We start from the raw sequence: 22,320 nt of genomic DNA, 5'->3' as shown, positions 1-22,320 counted from the left end.
CTGAAGACTCTTCAGCAAACATTGTTTTAAACAGCATCTTACTTTCAGACCTCAAGACTTTTGCACATCACCTTTTTTGTTTGTTTTGTAACTAGACTACATCAATTCTCCCTTCCCTTTCCTCCCTTCAAAGCCTCCTTCCTATACACTCTTCTCCACCCTCCCTCAAATTCGTGTCTTCTAATGTATGTTCTTTCATCCCATGTTCAACTGTCCTTCATAAAATGTAAGCCTCAGGAAGGTATTATATTATTTTGGTAGTTAATGGTATAGTAGGGAGTTTTCATCAGCTCATTTTCAGGTTTGAATGAGTGCTTATTTTGATTTTCTATTTTTGAAATATGGATATAACATCAGTTATTCTTCCTTCAAGTCATTCTGTGCTTCTTTGTCCTGTTTCATGACTATAAACCCTTACCAGGGGCTTTATTTTTTTCCCTTCAGGCATCTTATTGAATACCTACATCTTCACTAATTCATCTGGGCCCAATGCATTGTCTGTTTTAATACTTCTAATTACCTAATTATGTGCTATAATTTGGGGACAAAGCCCTTCATCGTTTCACTCTCTTCTTAACCCTTTTCTTGCTTAGGAAGTATTTTTTTGTATCTTTTTCCTGTGAAAACTGTTGAGTTAAAATAATCTAGGTATTTGTCTATAGTGAAGTCTTTTGAATTCAAAGAAGTACTTTGAATTCATTATGGTTTTTATTTTGAATTAACTTTTGGTAATCATATATTTAGAAACCTTTTGCTTTTGCCAATTTTTTTTTTTTGATGATCCACATTCATTTGTTTGATTACGTGCAGTTTAAGAAATTGCTGGGCGGTAGTGGTGCACGCCTTTAATCCCAGCATTCGGGAGAGAGAAGCAGGCAGATCTCTGTGAGTTTAAGGCCAGCCTGGTCTACAGAGTGAGTTCCAGGACAGGCTCCAAAGCTACACAGAAAAAATCCTGTCTCAAAAAAAAAAAAAAAAAAAAAAAAAAGAATTTGAGTACTGGATACAGGAGAGATGACTTAGCAGTAAGACCACTAACTGCTGCTCTTCTAGAGGATATGAGTTCATGAGTTCAATTCCCAGCACTCCTATCAGATTCTTCACAGCTGCCTGTAACTCCAGCTCCAGGAGATCCCATGCCTTTGTCCTCTGTGGCCATCAACACTCATATGCACATAACTACACACACACACAGAGTATTTTTTTAATTATATTTTTTGAAAGCTGAGTACTGCACACATGTACCACTGAACTACATACCCTTTGAGTTCCATTATTTTATTTATTTTAGGTTGCACATATAAGTGAAAACATGTAGATTTTGTCTTTCTGTTTATAGCTTACTTTCTTTAGCCTGTTTTCCATTTTTATCTATATTATTACAACCCCTAGAATTTCTTCCTGTTTTAATGCTGAAAGGTCTTCCATTATATACATTTTTATCAACCTTTCCATTGATGTGTATATTTCATTTGAAGTGATAACTTGGCATGTTTTATGTGCTACATTGAAACTAGGAATAGAGACAAGAAGTGTATATTCTGATTTTATTTTATTTTTGAAGATCCTTCATACCATTTTCTATAATGGTGGTATTAATTTACATCTTCACCAGCAATAGTCAGGGATTCCATTCTTTGAATTATCATTAATACTTCATACTTTTGTCTTTGTGAGAATATCAATTCTGTTAGGTGTGAAGTGATATCTCATTGATTTATAGATCTCTAATTGCTAAGAAGTATAATCTACTTCATATGTCTATAAGCCACTATGTGTCTTCTTTAGAGAAATATCTCTTCAGGACTTTTATCTTTAAGAATCAAATCTAAAAATAATCATTGCCCAGGCCAGTGTAAGCTTTCTCTATTTTCTTCTAGTAGTTTCAGTTTTAGGTTTTATGTTAAAATTTAGTCATACGCCTTTAATCCCAGCACTCGGGAGGCAGAGGCAGGTAGATCTCTATGAGTTCCAGGCCAGCCTGGGCTACCAAGTGAGTTCCAGGAAAAGGCGCAAAGCTACACAGAGAAACCCTGTCTCGAAAAATTTAAAAAAAAAAAATCTTAGGTTTTATTTTTATTTTGTTTTAATCTTTTCCCTACAGATATGAATGTTCTCAACATTCTTTAAAAAGTGACTATTCTCTCTCTCTCTCTCTCTCTCTCTCTCTCTCTCTCTCTCTCTCTCTCTCTCTCTCGTTTTGTTTTGTTTTGTTTTAGTTTTTTGAGACAGGTCTTCTATAGTGTAGCCCTGGCTGTTCTGTAACTTACTCTATAGACCAGGCTAGCCTTGAACTCAGAGATCCATCTGCTTCTGCCTCCAGAGTGCTGGGATTAAAGGCGTGTGCCACCGCTAAAAGACTGTTTCTTTTCCCTTTGTATATTCTTTATGTCACTGTCAAAAAACAAAAGATAGTGCTTTCTTATGTTGGTTGATGTGTCTGTTTTTATACTAATATCAAACTCTTTTAATTGTTGTTGCTTTGTAGTATAGTTTGAAATCATCTATTGTGATAAAAGTTATGTTGTTCTTTTTTTGTTGTTCTTTTTCCTCTAGATTATCTTATCTATTTTGATTATTTCATGGCTAAATATGATTTCTTTATATTTTTAACATGATTTTTTTTTTATTGATTCTTTGGGAATTTCACATAATATACTCCCATGCCACTCATTTCCCAGTCCTTCCACCCTTGTAGCCCCTCCACAAAAGAAAATTTAAAAAACAAAAGAAAACAGTTTCAGTCCTCCATCACTCCAACCGCTCCTTCTTATATTCATTTGTTATAGTGGCCTTGGGAGTTGTGGTGGGTCACGTGGTACACCATTTTGCCCAAACAGCTTTACTTGTAAGTGTTCATTGCAATGCGTTATTGGTCTGTTTCAAGACCTCTGGCTTCTGATACATCATAAATACTGGACCCTCACTGAAACTTGTCTGAGATAGTCTCCTGTTGCTCTGAGTCAGGGAGATCCTGCAGCTATTGTTCCACAGGACCAGTCCTTTCACACACTCTAGCAGGTCACATATGGTGTAGGCAATGGGGTGGGGGTGGGCCAACTCAAAGCCCTGGATATTGGCCTGAGTAGTAGCTGAGTTTGTGAATCAGGGCCTCCACTAGGACTGCCCCCGCCCACCCCAGGTGAGGATCAGGGCCATCTCTCCTGTGTTCATGGTAAGGGGTGAATCCAGTTCTCCTGCGTGCAGGGCTAGCTATCCCAATGAGGCAGCCAGCGAAGGGTGGGACAAGTTCTCCTGTGCCCAGCCCATTGAGGCCAGCTCGCCCATGGCCCCCCATAGTAACATGGGCCACAAACATCATCACAGACACCAGCTGGGTAGGGCCACAGACCCAGACATGGCACTCAGTCACAGCGCAGACCTGGATAAAACCTGGTCCCAGGTGGCAGCATAGGCCACCCATTTTAGCCTGTTTCTCACCACCTTTGCGTCTTTAATTCTGCTTCTCTCCACAGTGCACAAACAGTTCCACTTCTTTCCCGTTTCTCCACCACATACCTGTTTATCCTAGTGGTGCCGGCCCTCCTTGGTTGTGGGGTGCTGTGTGGTCCTGTGGCTGACTTCGGCCTCCTGGGCTTGTAAATATGATTTATTGTACCTATCATAAATGACATGGGGGTTAAATATGATAATTGCAATGATCCTATAGATTCCTTTGAGTAGTATTACAAAATTGTCTTCCAATACTATTTTTGTTTTCTGGCCAAATATGAATGTAACTTTTCTTCGACTTCATTTTTTCAATAATATTATAATTAAATTTGTCTCTACTCCTATTTATATTGTGGATTTTCTCCCCTCCTATTTTCCTACTGGGTTTTTTGTTTTGTTTTTAGCTCAATCATGAAGTTTTGAGGGGTGAGGTTGAGACAGGGTTTCTCTGTGTAGCCCTGAATGTCCTGGAACTTACTTTGTAGACCAGGCTGGCCTTGAACTCACAGAGATTCCCCTGTCTCTGCCTCCCAAGTGCTGGGATTAAAGGTATGTGCCACCACTGCTTGTCAATCAGGAACATTCACAGTCTCAATATTAATGTTTTACATTATCATATTTTTTCTGGATGTGATATTGTCTGGAATTCTTAAGAGGATAGAAGAGCTAGAGGCTGTTTTGAAACTTAGAGCATATCACAGAAGAAGATAATGACTATTTCTAGAAGTACTACTCTCTCTGCTTTTTCTTCTTTTATGTCTGTTCCTATAAATAATATTGGCTTGCATATTGATTGTACAGCAAGTATGTGTTATTGCTGTACTTTTTTGATCAACATTCTGAACTTGGTTCTTCTGTGCATGTCAAGTCATGAAATTTCTCCTGGAAGTGCACTTCTCAGGCTTCCTATAACTGTAGGGATAAAGTGGCCTAGTGCTGCTGCTCTCCTGTCTGCCCACTCACACTGGCCATTACTAATTTCTCTAGGGTCAATTTGATTGCCAATTAGTCTGAGTTGGACTGGATCATTTCTGGATTTCTCCAGTTTACATTTTGGTGAATATCAGTTCTTTTTTTAACTTATGAAAAATCACATATTTGTGTTTCTTTTTCAGAATTCTTCTATATATTTCTTCCTCAGTTACTTAATGCAATGGTTTCAACAGAATTTAAAGAGCAAGTCATACTAATCAAAAAAATAAATAAAATATATAGGGTAACTTGAAAGTTCATGAATTGGCACTTGAACATTGGAGAGTAGATGTGTAGATGTGCTCTTGAGTAACATGCTGCTACCTAACACTTTTTCAGTTGATTGATACTTACTAAAAATGAACAATTTAAATTATCTATCTGAATTTTAATTCTCATGGCTCTCTCACTTTTAATCTCCCAAGTGATAAGTATGCCTTTAAATGAAACCATGAATTGTGTACAATATAATTTAATTTTTCATATTTAGATGGCAAACACTATATACATAATTCATAGACATATGAGGCAAAGTGAGCATAACAGTTTTTCATTGTTTTTCCATGATCATTGTGCTGTGGGATGTTCTGTATATCACATGTGTTGCTAATTAGTCAATCAATAAAACACTGATTGGCTATTGGCTAGGCAGGAAGTATAGGCGGGACAAGGAGGAGAATTCTGGGAAGTGGAAGGCTGAGTCAGAGAGACACTGCCAGCCGCCGCCATGACAAGCCACATGGGAAGATGCCGGTAAGCCACGAGCCATGTGGCAAGGTATAGATTAATAGAAATGGAATAATTTAAACTGTAAGAACAGTTAGCAAGAAGCCTGCCACGGCCATACAGTTTGTAACCAATATAAGTCTCTGTGTTTACTTGGTTGGGTCTGAGTGGCTGTGGGACTGGCGGGTGAGAGAGATTCTGACCGTGGGCCAGGCAGGAAAACTCTAGCTACATCATTGTATTACAACACCCAAACAGTTCTTATTTTTGTCAGTGTACAAAGAACATTTCCAAATAATAGTCAAAAATGGGAGCACACAAAATTATTGAGCCAGCTGATCAAATTTTTTTCCTGCATGTACTTTAACAACTGAAATAAGCTTAAGTCACATCATGAGGGACAGACACAGAAATTTCCTCACTAAAATATATTGTTCTATTCTTCCCTTAATGGCTGTGTCTCTAAGAGTAGCAGTCTACTTTGTTAATTATATACTTTTCCTTTGTCCTGATTGCTGCCTGCAGGTCAGATGGGGAGTCGGGGTATCTGGAGGGTTGTCACCCTAAGGTTCATGCACAGATATCTGAGTTCACCTTGCTCAGATTCTTAGGTTGTTTCACAGCCCCCAAAGAGGTTCCTGTTGCTGCTAAGGAAGAACTCGGAAATCCGAGTCTAGACATACCTGTACATCAAAGGAAAATTTAAGAGAAGTTGTACAAACTCAAATGAAATTACCTTAATTATATAAGAAACAGGATCTGAAAAACTACTCCTCATTGATGCCTAGCATAGCTCAACTGCATGCATAGCCTGACTACGGGAACTGCTGACACCCACAGTTAGCCAACACTGGATGGGTATGAAGCACAGAATAGCCAAGACCTCCAGAAAGAAAGCAATAAGCTTTAGTAATATGGAGTACTCAGATGTAACTAGTCTTTAAAAGACTCTATTGAAGAGTACTTGCCATTTTCAGTGATTCTCTCTGCCTCCATGCTCTAGGTATTAGTAATGCCCTCTGCCTCCATGCTCTAGGTAGTAGTAATGCCCTCTGCCTCCATGCTCTAGGTAGTAGTAATGCCCTCTGACTCCATGCTCTAGGTAGTAGTAATGCCCTCTGACTCCATGCTCTAGGTAGTAGTAATGCCCTCTGACTCCAAGCTCTAGGTAGTAGTAATGCCCTCTGCCTCCATGTTCTAGGTAGTAGTAATGCCCTCTGCCTCCATGTTCTAGGTAGTAGTAATGCCCTCTGCCTCCATGTTCTAATGCCCTCTGACTCCATGCTCTAGGTAGTAGTAATGCCCTCTGACTCCAAGCTCTAGATAGTAGTAATGCCCTCTGCCTCCATGCTCTAGGTAGTAGTAATGCCCTCTGACTCCATGCTCTAGGTAGTAGTAATGCCCTCTCCCTCCATGTTCTGGGTAGTAGTAATGCCCTCTGACTCCATGCTCTAGGTAGTAGTAATGCCCTCTGACTCCATGCTCTAGGTAGTAGTAATGCCCTCTGACTCCATGCTCTAGGTAGTAGTAATGCCCTCTGACTCCATGCTCTAGGTAGTAGTAATGCCCTCTCCCTCCATGCTCTAGGTAGTAGTAATGCCCTCTCCCTCCATGTTCTGGGTAGTAGTAATGCCCTCTGACTCCATGCTCTAGGTAGTAATAATGCCCTCTGACTCCATGCTCTGAGTAGTAATAATGTCCTTTCCCTCCAAGTTCTAGGTAGTAGTAGTACCCTCCCTCCATGCTCTAGGTGGTAATAATGTCCTCTCCCTCCAGGTTGTAGGTAGTAATAATGCCCTCTCACTCCACTGCAGGCATTTTTCTATGCCTCCCCATCAGAAGATCAGTACCACCTCTCCTACTTGGTAGGTGCAGCTCTAACCATCCTTGCCCCAGCTAAAAATTAGCAACATGAATTGAAACAGGTTTTTCTACTTGGATTTGTGAGTTTTCATTTCTTCTCATAATACACCATCTACTTCCTGACACACTCTTCTTCAGGCTTATTCCTGCCTATAGTCTTTTATTTATTAATTTTTTTACTTGTTTTACATACTAACCACAGATTCCCCTCCCTCCTCTCCTCCCATTCCCTCTACCCTTTTCTATTCCCCCCATCCACTCCTCAGAAAGGATAAGGCCTCCCATGGGAGTCAACATAGCATGACATATCAAGTTGAGGTAGGACCAAGCTTCTCCCCCATGCTTCAAGGCTGAGTGAGACATCCCACCATAGGAAATAGGACAGGTCCTTCTTCCACTACTAGGGGCCCCAGAAACAGACCAAGCTAGACAACTGTCACACACATTCAAAGGCCCTAGGTTAGTCCCATGCAGGCTCCCTAACTGTTGGCCCAGAGTCTATGAGCTCCCCCTAGTTCAGGTCAGCTGTCTCTAGGTTACCCCAACATGATCTTGACCACCCCCCTCCTTGCTCATATGAGCCCTCCTCCCTCTCTTCAACTGGACTGCTGGAGCTCGGCTGAGTGAGTGCTTGGCTGTGGATCTCTGCATCTGTTTCCATCAGTTACTGGATGCAGGGTCTATGATGACAATAGGGTAGTCACCAATCTGATCATAGAGGAAGAAGGCCAGTTCAGGCACCCTCTCCACTATTGCTAGTAGTCTTAGCTGGGGTCATCCTTGTGGATTCCTGGGAGTTTCCCTGGCACCAGGTTTTTTCCTAACCCCATAATGGCTCCCTCTATCAAGATGTCTCTTTCATTGCTCTCTCTCTCCATCCTTCTTCCTTCGACCATCCCAATCCCTCATGTTGCCATCCCCTCCTCTCTACCCTGCCCCCACCCCCAGTTTATCCAGAAAATCTCACCTATATCCTCTTCCCAGGGCAATCCATGTGTTCCTCTTAGAGTCTTCCTCTTTACCCAGCTTCTATGGGGCTGTGGATTGTAGCCAGGTTATCCTTTGCTTTATATCTAATATCCACTTATGAGTGAGTACATACCAGGTTTGTCTTTCTGGGTCTGGGTTGCCTCACTCAGGATGATATTTTTTCTAGTTCCACCCATTTGCCTGCAAATTCCATGATGTCATTGTTTTTTACCACTGAGTTCCATTTTCTTTATCTGTTCTTCAGTTGAGGGGCATCTAGGTTGTTTCCAAGTTCTGGCTATTACGAATAATGCTGCTATGAACATAGTTGAGTATGTGTCCTTGTGGTATGATTGAACATCCTTTGGGTATATGTCCAAGATTGGTATTGCTGAGTCTTGAGGAAGATTGATTCCCAATTTTCTAAGAAACAGCCATACTGATTTCCAAAGTGGCTATACAAGTTTGCACTCCCACCTTGCTCCACATCCTCTTCAACATCAGCTGTCATCAGTGTTTTTGATCTTAGCCATTATGACAGGTATAAGATGGTATCTCAGAGTCGTTTTGATTTGCATTTCCCTGATGACTAAGGATGTCTTTTGTCCATTTGAGATCCTTCTGTTGGGAATTCTTTGTTTAGATCTGTACCCCATGTTTTAATTGGATTATTTGGTATTTTGGTGTCTAGTTTCTTGAATTCTTTATATATTTTGGAGATGAGCTCTCTGTCAGATGTGGGGTTGGTGAAGGTCTTTTCCCATTCTGTAGGCTTGTCGTTTTGTCTTTTTGACCATGTCTTTTGCCTTACAGAAGCTTTTTAGTATCAGGAGGTCCCATTTATTAATTGTCGATCTCAATGTCTTTGCTAATGGTGTTATATTTAGGAAGTTGTCTCCTGTGTGTAGCATTCAAGGCTACTTTCCACTTTCTCTTCTATCAGGTCCTGCCTATAGTCTTTATCACTCCTGTAATAAAAAATATGGATTCACTGAATTGTGTTACTGAGGTATAAATTCAGTTACACCTTTTTTCCTAACTTGCTCCACCTTTTCTTCTGTACCAAAGCTGTGCTCCCTTCTGTCACTATTTCATGTAATTTCCTTTTCTCTTTTCTTTTCCAGGTATCTGTTTGATACACTGACTGCCCTGTTTGCCTTCTTTCTGACCTAGTTGCCTTTCATGCCAGTGTTCCATGTTCTTCTTCCCCACAAATGGTTGACTGAACCCAGTTGACACTCCTAGATGACATGCCTCTAGCCCTTACATTGTCTGTTTATTTCTGTGTTTGCTCATTGGTTTCTTTCTGCTGTTCATTGTCATATCTCTGTTAACTTCTTGAACTCTTTTCAAGCAGATCATCCTCCTTTTTATATTTCACAGTATATCAAAGTACCTTGTGAGTGTTTGATGCAGAAACATTTCGTCAAGGCTTACTCACTTGTGTTCCATTTAATTCTACATTTTAATCAGATGAAACTGATGGTACTGTAATGTACAATTGAAACCCTGATACCAAGAAAAATGGTGACAATGATTATTTTTGAAAGTTATTACTTATACATATTATATTCTCAAAAAAAAAAAAAAACAGATGGTATGACTGGATGTGGTGGCATACACCTGTAATTATAGTACCCAGGAAACTGGGGCAGGAGTATCACTATTTCTACACTAGACTAGACTGTTTATTGAGACCAGACTGTTTCTCTAAAAGAAACAGACAACTCTCCACAAACAGCCTAAAAACAAAGCAACTTCTCACCTCCAAATAGGGTGACTGTGTCATTTATTTCTAAAATCACTGTAATTCCTACATGAAATTATTTAAGCATATGGAAAAATAATGAAATGTTTAGCTGTTGACGGATGTCATGTGCCTGTGGAATTTAATGTTTTTTCTTTTCCTTTATCACCTCTTTTTAAGCCTATCATAGTTGATCAGAACTGAGGGGAAATGTTCTACAGACCTTGGAACCTTTTAGAGATGAGACTCTGAGGATAATCCTGGAACTACTAGTTAGATTCAATAACTGTTTGTTTTTTTCTTTTTTCAGATTTCCTGAAATGCAGTTTTTCCAACAAGAAAATGTGAGAAAAATCCTTACAGATGTTCTGTTCTGTTATGCTAGAGAAAATGAACAGTTGCTTTATAAACAGGTAATGAACTAAGTTTCTTACAGGTGGCACTCATTGACTCAGACAAATGACAGGACAGTGGTGTAGCCTTTGTTGTGTCCAAAGTGCTATCCGAATACTAAAGTAATGCAAGCGTGCTTGCCAGACAGAGAGAGCAGAGAGCGTGCACGGGGAAGCACACACTCCTCGTCATGAGCAAGTGTTGCCTTCTGTGCGGTGTCCAGTCCTCCCTGTACACTTTGGAGTTCATATATAAACCTCATCTTTGCAACTACTTTAGTAATAAAACTTCTCGGAGTTGTGTGTAAATATTGTTTCTAAATGCAACAGTTGTTAATATGTGACATCATGTGAAAAGTAATCAAGTGTTCTATCCCTCTGAAGTGTACCCATAGTAGAATTTGAAAGAAAGGTTCTGCAAATTTTTTAAAGTTTTAAAGAATCTAACTAGATTCTTTGTACCCCTGACTTTTGACACATTTTATTACCAAAGATTACTAGATCATTTAATTTTTTAACATAAATCAGTTAATATATAAATACATAAAAATTCATATTTAAGTTCATTATATTGCACTAGATATATATGAGTATTTTATTTTTCTAAGTATATATAAGAATTCAAACTAAATTCAAAACAATCAAAAGTTACATCTAGTTGATGACTAACAAATTGTAGCTTAAACAGAAAATAATTATGGAGAAGGCAATATTGAACCAGAAATAAACTTTACAAGATTTTTAAGATGGCAAAGCCAGATTGCAGTTGTATTAAGAACTGTGTTTGTTAGATGCTTTTTGTTGTTCAGTGCAGGCAGTTGAGCCTAGAGCTTCTCACAAGCTAGCCTTTTACTCTGGAATAGAGCCACACCTAGCTCTGTCACATAATGTTCATATTAGTTACATCCCATCAGTAGCCATTTAGAATTTAAATTGAAAATATGCATCTCATTTAAATGTCTGCAGATACATTTGATAATACAGTTATAAAAACTGTATAAGGAAAACTATAAATGTTTTTGAAGCACTAAAGCAATAGCTAAATAAATAGAAAAATAATAGCGTGTTTTTCAGTGGGAAAATTGAAATACAAATGTTTCCTCCTTCTAAATTAATGTATGATCTCAGTAACAGTCTGGGATGTGTACCTTATTAAATTTGGCCATAGGACTTTCCCATGCAGTTCCTCAAAGATGAGCGTTGGGCTAAAGAGGCCCCAGGTGACAGCACTCGTGTTTGGGTCTTCTGCTTCCTTCCCTTGATCTGCACATCTCTTCTGTGCTGTGTTGTGCTGTCCGTGGCTTGACAGCTGACATGGTCAGTTTTCTCAGATTGCTTTGCTCAGGATTGCTTTGGCTATCGAGGGTTTTTTTAATGCTTTTATGAATTTTATGATTTTATGGATATTTTGCTAAAGACTACATTGGATCGATAAATACTTTTATTAGGATGGTTGTTTTTACAATGTAAATCCCATCAATCCATGAACGTGGGGGAGAGTCTTTCCATCTTCTGGTGCCTTCAGTCTCTTCAGTTCTCTTTAGAAAAGTACAGAACTAAATCAGGAAGTCTTTAATAATAGAAACGAGTTCTGCACAGAGAAAACAATGTAGTATGGCACTCCATCATTGGATGTATGTAGACCAGTATATTTATATGAGAGACTAGATAGGAGTATGGAAGATTATATTTCTAGATAAGTTAAAACAAGCCTATCAATTACTGAATATAAAAGTATTGACATCTTATACCTCGGTTTCCCTTTAAAAGACTCGATTACCCCCTCTACAAATTAAATTCCTATAGATTTCTTTCTTACAGAGAAATAATACCTTGCTGTAGAAGGATTGATATTCAGCTGTATCAAATTTCAGTGGAAAAAGACTTCAGTTTCATCACAAGCTGTTAAAGCTATTATTTTGTACTAGGTGACACCCCGTTTAACATCGACCATATTGTTAATAGTTATGGGATTTTATTGAATTAATGAGACTGTTATCATGTAGTAGAATGTCTTGCTGAGTTAATTGAAATTGCAGAGATTATATAAATGGTATTAATGAACTTTGACTGCCTGATGTCGCAGCTTTAATAAAGACTGCTTGGTGGGCTAAATGAGCACAGGCAGATAAAAGAACAGGTTCAATTTTGTGAGCCTACAGGCTGTGGAAGGAAACTTTGTTACCTTTATGTTCACGGGCGTTGGTGTGGAGTACAGAGACTACAAAAGAGCACACGGGGCAACTGGGGGGGGGGGACATTAAAGTACAATACATAAGAATACATTTGTGACTGGTTTCAAGTCGAGCCATGACTGTGCTTGATGGACATTTCTCCTTTAAAGTTGTTTATATACTTGACATTTTCCATCTGCATTTGTTTATCTGAATTTTGTTGTAATTTTCTTTTTCCTGTTAAAGCCAGGTCCTTGTGTTTTGAGCACTCTATCATTCTGCTCTGTCCTTTATACACTTGTAATTATTAATCACGTCTTACTAGTCTAAAATTGAGGGCAAGACTAAAATTTTTCTGGGCTGGTGAGATGTCTCAGTAGTTAAGAGCATGTGTTGCTCTTGGAGAAGATCTGGGTCAGTTCCTAGCATCCACATGGATGCTAACAACTGTTTATGACTGTAGTTCCATAAAATCTGGTACCCTTTTCTGCCTTCTGTGGGCACTGCACATGGTTGGTAACAGACATACATGTAAGGATGAATGACTACTCAACTCATACACATAAAAATAAAATAAACTTTTTTTTCCAAGACAGAGATTCTCCGTGTAACAACCCTGACTGTCCTGAAACTCACTCTGTAGACCAGGCTGGCCTTGAACTCTGCCTACCTCTGCCTCCAAAGTGTTGGGATTAAAGGTGTGCACCACCACCACCACTACCACCACCACCACCCAGCTTAGACTAAATCTATCAAAACAAAACAAAAAAAACTAATATTTCTCCCAGGTATTTCAGAAATGTTGTAGTTTTTTTAGAACTGAAAACCAAACTTCTAAAAGATTCTCTTAGGGGATGGAGGGATGGGTTAGCAGCTAAGAGCACTGGCTGCTCTCCCAGAGGACCTGAGTTCAGTTCCCACAGTTACCATAGCAACTCATAACTATCCATAACTCCAGCTCTTTTCATGCCTCCATGGGTACCATGCACACATTTGATGCCCAGACATACATACAGCCAAAACACTTACACACATAAAATAATAAGATTTTTTTTTCAAAAAATACTGTCTTCATACTGTATAAATGACTCTAAATTTTTATTCTGTAAAATATACCTTTATTTATTTATTTGAGATATGATTTAGTACTACTTCATTTTTAATATTGTGGCTCACCTTTTTAGTTTAAAAATATGTTAGCTGGTAGCTCATTCATTCAAAATGTATATGTATTGAATTATGCTGGGCCTGTAAAAGGATGTAAGGTTTTGTGTAAATCATCCTACATAATCCTTAGAGGAATAAGACACCATGTGTATTCCAAAACCTATGGGTGCTCAAGTTTCCTATTTGAAAGGCAATATTTGCATATGGCCTACAATAAATTTTACCATATTCTTAATGAAATCTCTGTATTATAATAACTAATAATAAGTTTTATGTAAAGAATTTCTAAATGGTATTATTTAGAGAAAACTGAAAAGAAGGAAACTAAGTTTAGTGGGGATTCAGTCCCTTTGAATTATTTCATACTTTCTTTGTGTGTGTATACATGTATAGATGCAATTCCTTTTCGTTATTTTGTGCTATGTGTGCGTATTTCCCATGTGTGCATGTATATGTGTGTGTAGGGTAGAAGCCTACTTAGGTGTCTACCTCAGTTGATTTCTAATATATTTTTCAAGGCAGGAACTTTGAGCCTGGAGCTAACTGACTGTACTGATTGCCAGGCACACCTCTGGTATCCTCCTGTCTCTGTGCCTCTGGGCTGGTCTTGTATATGCATACCACCACACATAGCTCTTTTACATGGGATTGAAGATCGAACTCAGGTCCTCAGGTTTGTGCAGCAAGAACTTCACTGACTGACCCACCCATCCTCAGCCCTGTTTTGGTACCATTTTCAACCCTCCGGTTGTGGTTGTTCCTGCCACAGTTGCAGAACTTGGATGTAGAGGGCTGAATATATACACATACTGATACCCACATCTTTGTGTATACACAGATTAGTTTGTAACTTAACCATTTTAATATTCATTTCATTAATGTGTGTCTCCTGCTAATGAACAAAGCCCCGTTGAGGTTAGGAACCAGCCTACTTTAATTGTTGTGTCCCTAGCTCATGTGGCATTTGTCATGTGATAAGCAAATGACAAATGATATTTGAATGAATGGAACATTTAGAGATAGGAGTTCCACAGAAGCTAAACAGTCAACAATACTTAAAGAAGACAAATACACAGAGATAAAAATAATTACTTTTTTAAATTTAATATTTTTATATTTTGAGAATTTCATACATGAGTACTTTATTCACATCATTTACACCTCTCCCTCACTTCCTTCAAAATCCTCTTGTGTCCCTCTCTGCTCCCTTTCAAATTTAGTATCTGTTCTCATTTGTTACTGTTACATATGTACACTTATGTATGTATGCATGTATACCACATATGGCATTTGTTTAATAATGCTCCTATATATGTATGTTTATGGTTGACTATTTGGGATTGGAAAAACTGGAAAATTGATTTTCTTTCTCTTAGCAGCAATTTATTGCCTATAGCAATTAATCATCTGTTGGTTGGGAGCTTGTGAAGTTTCCTCTGTCCATATTAGTATGTCAAGTGATATTGTGATTATGCATGGCTTATTTAGGCAACCACATTGTTGAGATTTCATGGGTGTATTTTTCTTGTTAGCTCTAGAAGACCCTCAATGGCAGGCATCCTATCTTCCGGCTCTAACAATCTTCCCACCATTTTTCCTAGGTTTTACACAAGCCCATGTTGGTGGTTGGGTTGCACTGTAAATATATGAAATGGATTTGTATGTCCCTGGTCACTTAGTCTCTGAGTTTTTACTAGGTGTGATTTTCTGAACTAATCTCAGAAATTCAAAATGAAGCCTCTTTGATGATGGATCAGAATTACCTTTACCTTTGGTTGTAAGGATATGTATTTGAATTCAACAGAATTTTATTAGTTTAGGAAAAGGGCAGAACTAGGGTCTGTGACACCTCCAACCACAGCTGGCTGTCTAGGTTTATAATGTGAAGCATGAATTCCCTTCTATTGAGAGAGGCTTCAGTCCAATTAAATGAACATTGTTCATCCCCAAGATATAATTGGCACCATTGGACGGAACTTTGTGGGTATCTTGCCAGAGTGGCCATTGTTGTAGTTTGTAGCTTCAAATCTGGGTAGAACTATTGATTGCTTTTTTGTCTTTGTAGCTTGTTCCTCCCAGTACTCTGACAACTAGTCTTTGAGAGCGAGCTTTCTGGGTCACTTCCCCTCAGTTCCTCCGAGTCCTGAGTCCAGCGTATGCGATGTTTTAAGCAATAAGGACTTAACCTTCAAGTTCTGGGAGGCAACTAAGAGCAATGGCAATAGAATATGCCAATATTTTAGAGACATTTTCTCACTTAAGAGTTTCTCTTCCCAGATATGTATAGATTTATATAAAGTAGGAAAAACCCACCTAGCATACCAGTGAAAAATATGGGGTAAACATTCAATTTGTAATAAAAGATGGCATTTCAGAACTCTTAGGGAAAGTTGGGTATTCACCTTATGATATAATTGAAAATGGAGTATTTATCAAATAAAGTAGTTTATAATTATTTAGAAATAAATCATATTACTCTTTCCTAATAAAAATGAGCCTACTTGCAAATGAGTGAAGAAAAATTTCAGTTATTTTCTTAATTTCCTTCCTTAATCTTTACGTCAGAGAGGTCTTGTTGGGCATGAAACAAATGAACAAAAATACATGAAAGATGGTTTATCATAATGATAGGAACTTCAGTGTGATGTGGTATATCAAAATTGAAAGAAAAATGATAAACATAGGAAATATTTTAATAACAAATTAAATAGGTTTAATATCTTTAATTGGTAAAGAAGTGTTACATACTTTAGTAGGTCAGCCACTGTGGAGATGGCTCAGTTGTTACAGTGTTTGCTGCTCAAGAAGTCCTAAGTTCAGATCTCAGAAGCCATGTCAATGATGAATGGATGTGGAGGTCTGTCTGTAATTCCAGCCTTAGAATACAGAGCTAGTGGGCCCCACTACAACCTGGCTGACATGACTAGCCATATCTTCAAGCCCTGTATTTAATTGAGAGATCTTGCCTCAATGAATAAGATGGAAGAACAATTATGGTAGATTACTGATGTGTGAACCTTAGGCCTCCACATAGGAACATATGGGCATGATTAAACAGGTGTTAATCGTGTTTAATAGATTACAGTTAACACATGTGTAACCCACACATATGAAAATAAATATTTAACACCATACATGTATATACATGGAAGGACAGCACACACACACACCCTTCACTAAGACAGAATAGGTTACTCATTAAATAAAAATGACCAGCAGAAATTTTGAGTTCAGTCTTACTAGTAGTTTAAAAAGCACTCTAGCAACAATGTGATTTTGAGAATTAAGATCTTTAAAAATTATAAATGTGGATGAAGATGTGAAATGATTAATTCTGTATTCTGCAGTGGAGATTCTCTCTGGATGAGTTAAATCAAGGGCTTTAACAGATATCATTACCCAGGAGTTCTACTCTACTTTAAAGTATTATTTTGGAAAAACTATTAGAATTTGGCAAAACTGATCCCATTCAGGTATCCATTGTAGTTTTAAAGTTTAGTGTTTATTTTGGTATCAGGCCAGTCTGTGTGTCTGACTTCATTCTCATTTTGCTTTGCTTCTCTGAAATTTTCTTCATTACATAGTTAAGTAGATGGTGACTCTTTGTTATTAAAGTTTTTTGAGAACTTTATAAATGAGCATTAATTGTGTTTATATCATTTCCACCCCTTTTAAACCACAATTTACCTGATTGTTCAGTGTTTCCCATGCTGTTCTAAGAGCTATGTAAGGTAATTTAGGTATGTATGATAGTTTGTTCCACATCACAAATAAGGAATGAGCCACTCTGCAGCTATATTATTAAATCATTTGTATTCAAGAGTATTGACAGCGGAAGAGTGGAGTCTGCTACAGCGATGTCTTATTCTCTGATGGTATCTGTGTGACAGTGACTGGTTTTCTGAAACAAGCATAGTCTGTCCTCACAGCCCACAAAGCCTTCTCCCTTTCTCCCAGCAAAAGGATCTCCACTTTCATGTGTCATTTTTCTTCCTATAAAGTTTTTATTTTCTGTCAATTTTTAAAGTAAAAGCTCATCCTTATCTGTTAAGTAAAAGGGAAGTGGTAATTTCTTACTTTTAAGTGGCTAGGAAGAATATAATCTGTTTTGGTGTGCTAAAGTGTGGCATTTTATATTTAAAAGATCAGAATCTGTATTAATATGGCTAGTACCTAATCTAACAACCTTCTTATTTTCCCTCACAATGGATAAATAGTAGATAAGACTAACTTTTTAAAGTGAAAGTAACAACTAACATTTTGGGAGGTTTGTTCCTGTTTGTGTGATCCACTGTTGAGCACCAGTATAAGCGAAAACATTTTAACTTTGTTGTTGAAGTACACAGAAAAATGTGAGGTTTCTGATTAAACATGTTTAAAATTATATTGAAAACTTTATTTTCTGTCATGCTTGCTAAAGATTGTTTCTCTTATTATCCAACATTTCTAGCTAGCTGACTTCAGCTCTTCCTAAATCTACAGGCATCCTAATTTGGAGCCATTATATAATGAAAACATTGGGTGTAATTTCTTAGGTCTACAGTTCTTCATTGCCCTTAGTGCAGATCTTTACACTGTAGCTCATGATTATAATTTGCATAAGTGAAATTCATATTTATGAGTACAGATCTTGAAGCAACTGACAGGTGCAAGGTTGTCTACCATGCCAATTTATTGTTTGTCATGTCATTTAAAAGATAAATGCTTCTATATTTTAAAGAAGAATACATGCTCTGGTGGAATTACAATCAAATTCTAAAAGTGATAGAACTCACTTTGTAGCATTCTACTTTTATGCTTTTCTCTATAACATGGACATCTTTGTGGCAGAGATTGTTTGAATGAGTATTTACATGTTGAAAATGTTGTTTGACACACATGAAACCTTGGGTCGGTCTCAAGCACAGGAGTGAAAGAACAAAAGCATTTGACTCACCTGATAGTATCTATTAGTGAACACTTGTTATCTTTCCATTCATTTCTTCTGATCCTGTGTTTCAGGGTATGCATGAGCTACTAGCACCTATCATCTTTATCCTTCACTGTGATCACCAAGCTTTTCTACATGCCAGCGAGTCTGCACAGCCCAGGCAAGTTGTCACATGAGGTTGTGTGTATTTTCTGCCCTCACTGTGTCTTTTGTTATGTTAAAAATCTCAAATATTTTCACATTGAAGCTACTTCAGTTTTGTATTCTGTGAACAATTGATTGTATTTCATGACACTGATCCATGTTAAATTCTAATCCATTATAGCAAGTTTGAATTGTAAGTGTCTTTGAAATGTTAGGACTTTGTCAAATGAAGACATAAATGTAATGGGCCAAAAAGGAAATGTTTGTTATAATTTTTAAAATGCTGATATTCGATAATACTCAGATATGCTGTGCTCTAAGTTTTCACTATTAGTTGAATGAGAACTTTCTCCCTACAAGCTCTGACTCAGCTTAGTTCATAAAAGAGTAGTGCTACCAAGGACACTGGTCTGTGAAATAAAGTGGCTTTTCATGTTTCGAGACACATTCAGTTATTCTTTTTTTATAAATGACTTTTGTAAATGGCCTTAACTTTGGTACCTGTTAAAGTTTAGTTATCTATCTTAAAACACCAGTGAAGCAACTAAGAAGCATTTTATGACTGGTGAGCTGTAAGATTGCAAGGCATTGTCAAGAGTATTCTAATCGAAATGAATTGTATGCAGGAGAAAAATACCTGCTGGTAACTTGACACATGTTTGTATACTTCTAATCAGAGGGAAGCTGTCTGTTTTGCTGGACACAGGCCCAAATTATATTAACCTTTGTCTACTAAAATATGAATTAGTGGTTGCATAATGTCTAGTTTTTTAATTTCATTTTTTTCATAAAATCTTGACACAAGTAACAAGGAATATAGTGTCAATCTTTCCATACATTATCTGTAATAATTAGATTGTTACTTCATTGGGACACAGACAAGCAAATAACTTCTTTCTGATCTTTATAAAAAACAGAATTGTGTTTGTTATTGGAGTTGACCTTTGGAAGGCTACCTTTTTAGTTGCACATTGTGTGTAAGTTAACTTATGCATGCAGACTAAAGCAGAAGCTACATCTACTGGAGTCATTAAAATGTGCTCATGTTTATTGTTTGAATTGTCTTTTTTTTTTTTTTTTTTAAGTGAGGAAATGAAAACTCTATTGAACCCTGAGTATCTGGAGCATGATGCCTAGTAAGTACTATAGCTATTGCTTTTTCTGTTTTCTTCTTCTTTTTTTTTTTTTTTTTTTTTTTGATGCCATCCGTACTTTAGTGAAGATTAAATATGGAATTATTTTATTTTTCTAATTTTTAGTGCAATGTTCTCACAGCTTATGGAAACTGCTGAGCCTTGGTTTTCTACTTTTGAGCATGATGGTCAAAAGGTAACTCTTATAGTACAGCTCTCTTCAGCACCCTTGAGTTAACAAATACACTTGAATTAACAGCTGCAGTAAGTAAAAGCATACACTAGAATTACTGGTGATTTCACTGTAATATATCTAATCATTTTGTAATACAATATGAAAATACTTAGGGTATAATAGTGAATCTAAATATGTATAACATTCTAGTAATATTGGTAGATAAATAAACACAACATAAAGATTCATGTAAGTAAATGGAACCTTTCCTTTATATATGCATATTACTCATGCAGTATTACCACTTAATTATAAATTATTATAAACTTTTTAAGTCTGTTTTGTCTTTTTGAGACAGGGATTCAATATTTAGCCCTGCCTAGTTAGTAACTCATAGAGATCTGCCTGCTTCTGCCCCTTGAGTATTGGGATTAAAGATGCGTACCATACCTGGCTATTATAAACTTTTTATTGCAATCTTAGTGAGTTTTTTTTTAATGCATTCCTATTGAACCACATTGATAAATATCTGTGTCAGATAGATTGCCTTTCTTTTACTAGTATATTATTTTAAAGTCACAGATTTAATATCCATATCTTTACTCTTACATTATTTTAGTTGTTTTCATTTTACTTATATTTATTAAAGCTCTGTGTAGGGTTGAAATCACTCAGGAAAAGCATTTGAGCAGAGGATAAAATTGAGACTTTTCTATATGAAAGAGGAGCTTTGGGAGAAGAAGCATAAACAGTATTCTTTGAACATTAGATTCAAACCCAGTGGTAAACTAAGAATCCCTAGTGAGAGATGCTACAAATGCCAGTTTCAGAGACATAGAAACAAAGGACTGAAGGTCCAGGTGGGTCAGGCTTGTGGAGTCCATGAAGACTGGAAGTGGTGGGAAAAGGACATTGAAGGAGGGCCTGTAGCTGGAGAATTTTTCTCCAGCTCCCACCGCCAAGTCCCACCAGTCCCGGAGCCCACTTATAAAATAAACACACAGACTCTTACATTATTTAAACTGCTTGGCCATTAGCTCAGGCCTATCATTGTCTAGCTCTCACTCTTATATTCAGCCCATTTCTATTAATCTTTACTTTGTCACGTGGCTTGTGGCTTACCGGTACTTTACATCTTCCTTGTCTTGGCAGTGGCTCCAGCAGGTTGCCCTTTCCTTCCTCTTTCTTCAATTCTCCTCTCTCCTTGTCCCGCCTATACTTTCTGCCTGGTCACTGGCCAATCAGTGCTTTATTTATATAGAGCGATATCCACAACTGGGCCTCACACAGGTTTATTTTAAACAGTTAGAGTTATTCATCTTTTCTCACCTACTTCAACTGACAAAAAGACAGAGAAGAAAACATTTCTAAAATGATCTCTTTTGTTTTTTCCCTTTTGTATAGTTTTCATTTGGAGTTTCAGTTTTAATTGCCACAAGAAGTGCACTTCCATCGAAGTGTTACATTTATATGCTGTGGCTAAACAGATCAGCTGGCCAGGGGCAGCTTGACAGCTTCACTGCCTCTAGCCAAATTCTCCTGGAAAAGTTAATGTCACAAGAGAAACTATTCAAGTGAAAGATACTTAGATACCCTGGCCATATGAGCACATACTATGGCCGTATGAGCACAAGCGCCCCCTGTCTGTGTTTGAGTGTCATGCCTTTGTTATGATACAGTAGTGTTGGTTCTTTGGATCAGCTAAAAACCAATGTCCATGTTTCTCAATTTCAAATTGAAATAATGCATGTTCTATTTTTCTTATTTTCAGGGAAAAGAAACTCTGATGACCCCTATCCCCTTTGCTAGACCCCAGGATTTAGGGCCAACAGTTGCCATTGTTACTAAAGTCAACCAGATCCAGGATCATCTACTGAAGAAACACGATATTGAGCTCTATATGCACCTGAATAGACTAGAAATTGCACCACAAATATATGGGTTGTAAGTTTTAAATTTCTACTTTAGCAATTCCTAATTATGATTTTCTGGTAGTTTCTGAATAGCTTGGATCCCTCAAAGAAAGGACTGGTCTAGCTCCATGTTATTTATGTACCAGTCTCAACTCATTTATTTCCACATATGGTGTCTCATCTGAAGTAGCTGCTACTCCTTTGTTATAGCCAAGGAAGCTCATCCTTTTAGACTAACTCTATACCTTTTCAACAGTAATGTTAAAGCTCAAGCCCAGTCATATTGGTTACCTCGTTTGTAGGTTTTCTTTAGAAAAATGTCTTTGAACATGGCAGAGTCTGTTATTCGACTATATAGTCTAAGGAAGCATGGGATTGCACAGGTAAACACTCATGAGTTCAGGCCTGTGACCCAGACTCCTCTAGACTGTCTGTGTTCTCTGCTTGCCTTGGAGAAAAATGTCCTTCTCAGTGAACATGCTGTATTAATTTTCTGTAGCCACATAACATGCCAGCAGAAGAATAGGGACTCAGTCATTCCATTGTGTGTGTGTGTGTGTGT

General features: G+C 37.6%; 1 protein-coding gene across 4 annotated transcripts in view; it reads left to right on the top strand.

The window, feature by feature from the left end:
* The window catches only part of Tbc1d5 (TBC1 domain family member 5), a 454,960-nt gene that overhangs the window by 276,749 nt on the left and 155,891 nt on the right, over positions 1 to 22,320 (top strand). For all 4 annotated transcript variants that reach the window (XM_059244171.1, XM_059244170.1, XM_059244173.1 and 1 more), the window contains 5 exons: positions 10,041 to 10,143; positions 18,465 to 18,553; positions 19,623 to 19,673; positions 19,797 to 19,866; positions 21,617 to 21,789. In XM_059244171.1, coding sequence (XP_059100154.1) covers positions 10,041 to 10,143; positions 18,465 to 18,553; positions 19,623 to 19,673; positions 19,797 to 19,866; positions 21,617 to 21,789 — 486 coding nt within the window. The remainder of the gene's footprint in view (positions 1 to 10,040; positions 10,144 to 18,464; positions 18,554 to 19,622; positions 19,674 to 19,796; positions 19,867 to 21,616; positions 21,790 to 22,320) is intronic.

This window comes from Peromyscus eremicus, chromosome 16_21 (genome assembly GCF_949786415.1).
Source record: "Peromyscus eremicus chromosome 16_21, PerEre_H2_v1, whole genome shotgun sequence".
Classification (NCBI taxonomy): Eukaryota; Metazoa; Chordata; class Mammalia; order Rodentia; family Cricetidae; genus Peromyscus; species Peromyscus eremicus.
Note: the sequence above shows the minus strand (reverse complement) of the source record. Positions and strands in the feature narration are given on the sequence as shown.